Raw genomic sequence first — 4,747 nt, 5'->3', positions numbered from 1 at the left:
CGAGTATATTTGGGTAATCCCTCAAGGTTTCGAGGATAATCGTAACAGTATGTTTCCGAGGGATGACATTCTCATGAATATAATTCGTCTCACTCCCTTGTTGACAGTTTCGAATCAGATTAGATCCGCGCCGATGCAAAGAACGTAAATCTATGAGACAACACGTTATAATTGTAGCGAGTGTGAACACCAGGAGCGTGCCTTCTCTTTTCATCCAGTCTAAAAACGTATTTGAGCAAAAGAGAAGGCACGCTCCTGATGTTCACACTCGCTACAATTATAGCGTGTTGTCTCTTATAGATTTACTTTCATTGGCCGATGGCATCCGTCGGATACCGTAGTAGACATGAATAAAAATTACAAGTTATACGCACCTTAATACGGTATTCGCATGAGGCGCACTTCATTGGAAGCGAAGGCCGTTCACACCAGGCGATTGTTGCTTTCAACTAAACGCTGCCTCATGCAAACACTGTATGACGGCAATTACCACAAGAATACAACAAACACATCATTTGTATGGGCTTGTTCGAGTTGCAATTCTCGTGAATTTCTAGCAATGTATTATCAGTTGAGCAGTTGCAACAATGTTGCCAATTTTCATCCGTACGGCAGTAATGCCGCTTTTATTACGTGCCTCGAACAGGCCCTATATTCTGGAGGACCGCGACGAATTCAAGCAACACCACCTTGTATAAGTTCGCCTTGTCTTATGCAGCGTTAACATAAGGCGATTAATATTGAATTAAAAATTGCCGACTGACTTCGTCGTAAGCGATTCGAATGGCCGTTTCAACTAAAAGTTGCCTGCAAAATCGCCTCATGTGAACACCCTATTAGGAATTTATCATGCATTTCTAAATTTTCAGTATACAAATTATTTTAGGGACCAATCCACTAGCTCGTTTCTGTAACTTTTCTCTTCCAAGGCGCATTCATGTATGAATTCGCCGCCCTGTTCTCTACTGCTAATTAGTAGAGAGACGTATATTCTCTACCAGTAGAGAAATAATCGGTAGAGAAGTTACAGAAACGAGCTACAGATTCGTCGTTATTAAATTCTGAAGGAATTTCGTTTTGTTTGCAGCTTTTAATGCGTTTAACTAAATGATGTACAAGCAATTATGAATTGACTTAATCGTTTAATATATGTATTACCAAAAATTGTTTTAGCTTACCCAAATTCTTCAAGTTCTCACATAAAATTATGTATAAAAAAATCCACTCTTATTTTCACCAATAAATTATTATTATAAAACATGCGTCACAAACACATAATTATTGTAATGAATATGCACACATATATTGATTGCACTCATTAAAATCTTTACGAGGCCACTTTTCATGCACATACAATTTAAATAAGTTAAGGTGAACCGAACCACGACCGTTGCATCGTTCAATAAAGTAGATGCAATTGTTTTTATATTGTACGTAAAATACGGACGGAAAGCTTCATATACGTATAATTATACTAAAGATTTCGTTGCCGCAAGCACATCTTAAAAAAGGCTTATTTACGGTTCTATTGCGACCAACCTTTGTTAAGCTGACTTCATGCAACATGGAAGCAAGCTCAACTGATCCATTCTACTGAAAACACTTATGTTTTTCATTGCTTATATTCTAAATGCGTGGAATAGTACACTAGACATTTTACGTTCATATGAAGAACTAAATTAGTCCAATTAGCTGCTAATTTTGAATTTTTAACAAGTGTATCGTTTCAGAAAATAATTCAGTTAAGCTTGCACCATTATCTTAAAGCTACAAAATAAATTAGTATTCAACCAACCTTGTGCGTCACTGTTCGCCTGATCCGCCACGTCCACGTACGAATTGTCTGAGAATGATGATTGTTGTTGTTTCACCAAAGCCTTTGATGTAGTTGCATTCGCACCACCGCCAGACACATTACTACTTTGCCCCGTCGTCGCACCCGTAGGTGCTTCATCGTTTTCCGTGAAATAGCTTTCATCATACCGTAGTTCCCCATATGAATCATCTTCTACATATGTGGTCTCATTTTCCCCTCCTTCTACGTCTCCGGCCTCTTCCGCATAGTCCGGTTCTGATTTTGTGGGCAATTCTATTGGCAAGTCAATATATTCGGGTTCAGGTTGTTGTTGTTGAACTTGTGCCTTAGGTTCCGGTGCAGGGGCAGCTACAACAGCTGTTTGTACAGTAATTTGCTGGGCCCCGGTCGACGGATCAGATGTGTCTAGGGGGTCAATTGTACTTTTGGTGCGTTTGATGTGGGGTCCACTTCCAATGCTACGCGCTGGTCGCTTATGCGTAACAACAGTGGTAGTAGCGGCGGTGGTGGTACTTGCAATTTGCTGAGGTGCTATATGCGTTTGACTTTGAGTCTGTTGCAGATGTTGGGTTTGTGGTTGAGTAACTACTTGCTGCGCAGGAGGAGCTGAAGTTGTTTGAATAACTATTTGAGTTTGTTTATCATCTCCAGAGTCCTCCACCGATTCAATTTTAAATGAACGGGATGCTGATGTACGTTGACGAACACGAGGCGAGGAAATTTGCTGAATTTGGGGCGTAGGTGTTGAAGGTTCTGCTGGGGATTGCGACGGTGGTGGATCGCTCTAAATGAAACATTTTTAACATGTAGTTTTTACAAGAATAAAGATGTTACTTAAAATGCGTATATTACACAAATACATTTTACAAACCCTCATAAACTTATAAATACTTATCGCACATTCAGGTCTCATGAACCAAAACAATACAAATATTGAGCTAACTATGCAGAAATTACTGCGCCCTCTTCTTCTATGTTGTGTGAAAATTTCATAGCTGTATCGATAACCAGTTTTAATATGGGACTACAGATACCGTTTTTAAATCTATTATACCGTAGATTGATTATTAATCGAGCTCTTCCGATTCGATACGTGAATCGATTCAAAAAATTCGAGAATCGACATTTGATTTTTGCTCAGTTGATGCATGTGAACTATTATAAACTGAATTCGAAATTGGGGCTGGCACAAAAAGAAATAACATGCGAGAGCAAAGACCAAAGAATTCAATGACCTATCTCCTCCGACTATAGGGCTTCACAGGGAGGCCTCTTGAAAATAACTCTATATAAAATTATAGCTAAAACAACAAAAACTATAATTTCGAACTTTATGCAAATTTTCATAAAAGATTTCCCCCCTCCCCTTCTTTAGAAAGGCACCGTGTGTATGCGTGCAACCTTTTGTAAAAAAAAAACTCAATGTCACTAGTAAGCAATCGTTTAATTGTTTGAGTCATGTAAATGAGGTACGTTTTTAGTCTTTAAAATATTATTAAGATTTTTGCTCACTTACGAATAATTGCTTAATTTTACCTATTTATGCGCCAAATGAATGTAGTATTGCAATTTGCAAATACACTGTTAGCAGCTTACATAAAAACATCGATGCATCGATGTTTCTCCAGCTCTAATACAAGCTCAACGTAGTTAAAATACATGAAATGATGTTAATGCAGACATTTTTTAGTTTAGCCTGGCGCATTGCATACGATAAAGCAAAATGTTGGCAAAGACCGACTTCCAAAACGTAAATTGCTTTACATACATACAAAGTATAACGTCCCATAACGCAGAACTACAAAATGTTGACAATGTATACTTTTCCGCTAGTTATTGGTTACCGCTGGTGTTTTAAAAACACAAATTCAGAAAAATTGTTCATTGCAATATTGAATATTTAAAACATGCAATGTATATGGTTGCAATCGGGGTATTCTCTAAACTTGCAAAGCCCTTGCACTTTGCATGGATTGCACGGTTTGCAAAGCTCTCCCATATGAAAACCAGTTTTAACCGTGCAAGCGCTTTTCAAGACGTAGAGATTACCCCTGTGTCGCAACTCTGCATATACAAACCGTTTAAATACCGCAGTATAAGTTTCCAAACATTGTATTGATACGTTTTGGAAATCAGCCAAACATTTGCAATCTGGTTCTAGTCTTAAAAATTGGTTTTTATGTTGTCCAAAACTAATCCCTAAATGTATGTACAGTACCAGAGTGAAAAATATCCCAAACAAAGAAGCCAAATACCTACAATTACTTAAGTCTGCTATACAAATTTATACTTCATACTGCAAGGTGGGTACAGTTTCCTACGTATACATACAGAAAAGGTATGCCCACACGCATGTACAAAAATGGCGCAAAAAAAGCGTACCCTGTCCAAACACAAAATGTATGTGTGTAATTGTATACTTTTTTCAGATAAATACTTACATCAGTTAGCCCCTTTATTTGGAGAGCCTCTGCTGTGCTTATAAACGCTGGTAGAGCTTCCTGTTTTACATTTACTTCTCCACAATACATGAACTGTATTAAATCTTTAAGTGCCGTATGACTTACGTCTTTTAAAAAAACTAAAAATTAAAAAAAAAAAAATAATAAATATGTATAAATCTCTTAGCGAAGGGGAAATTTTACACTTACCGAAAGCATGTTGATTGGCCGGCATTTGGGTAAACATTTTACGAAAATAGGGCGAGCACACCGAGAGTACTAAACGGTGGGCCTTAACAAATTGCCCCTCTGCCGCTAGAGTCACATCGACCAAATCGCCCCGACATAGCGACTCATGAAAACCAGCAGACAAATTACTATTAAAATTATTCCAACACAGCGAGAATTGCTCGTCGTCCGCCATGTTGGCTGCCAGCGGTAGCGTATTCGTCGTCTAATCCGATGTCACACAAATCGATAAGTTTGTGTA

The 4,747-nt window shown here is 38.1% G+C and overlaps 2 protein-coding genes across 5 annotated transcripts in view; one reads left to right on the top strand and one right to left on the bottom strand.

The window, feature by feature from the left end:
- The window catches only part of LOC118737284, a 78,599-nt gene that overhangs the window by 512 nt on the left and 73,340 nt on the right, over positions 1-4,747 (top strand). The gene's annotated exons all lie outside the window — the stretch shown is intronic.
- Positions 1,728-4,747, bottom strand: part of LOC118737278 (modifier of mdg4-like) — a 3,549-nt gene continuing 529 nt past the window's right edge. Inside the window, exons 3-5 of one of the 3 annotated variants that reach the window (XM_036467685.1) lie at positions 4,468-4,709; positions 4,258-4,397; positions 1,728-2,600 (exon numbers count right to left, since the gene is read on the bottom strand). In XM_036467685.1, the coding sequence (XP_036323578.1) occupies positions 1,743-2,600; positions 4,258-4,397; positions 4,468-4,681 (1,212 nt within the window). In that variant the 5' untranslated portion in view covers positions 4,682-4,709 and the 3' untranslated portion in view covers positions 1,728-1,742. Of the gene's footprint in view, positions 2,601-4,257; positions 4,398-4,467 lie in introns of all 3 variants that reach the window. The other 2 variants (XM_036467683.1, XM_036467684.1) reach the window with 2 other exon arrangements.

This window comes from Rhagoletis pomonella, unplaced genomic scaffold (genome assembly GCF_013731165.1).
Source record: "Rhagoletis pomonella isolate Grant_MI unplaced genomic scaffold, Rhpom_1.0 Rhpom_scaffold_00004, whole genome shotgun sequence".
Taxonomy (NCBI): Eukaryota; Metazoa; Arthropoda; class Insecta; order Diptera; family Tephritidae; genus Rhagoletis; species Rhagoletis pomonella.
This window is presented reverse-complemented; position numbering and strand designations above follow the sequence as displayed.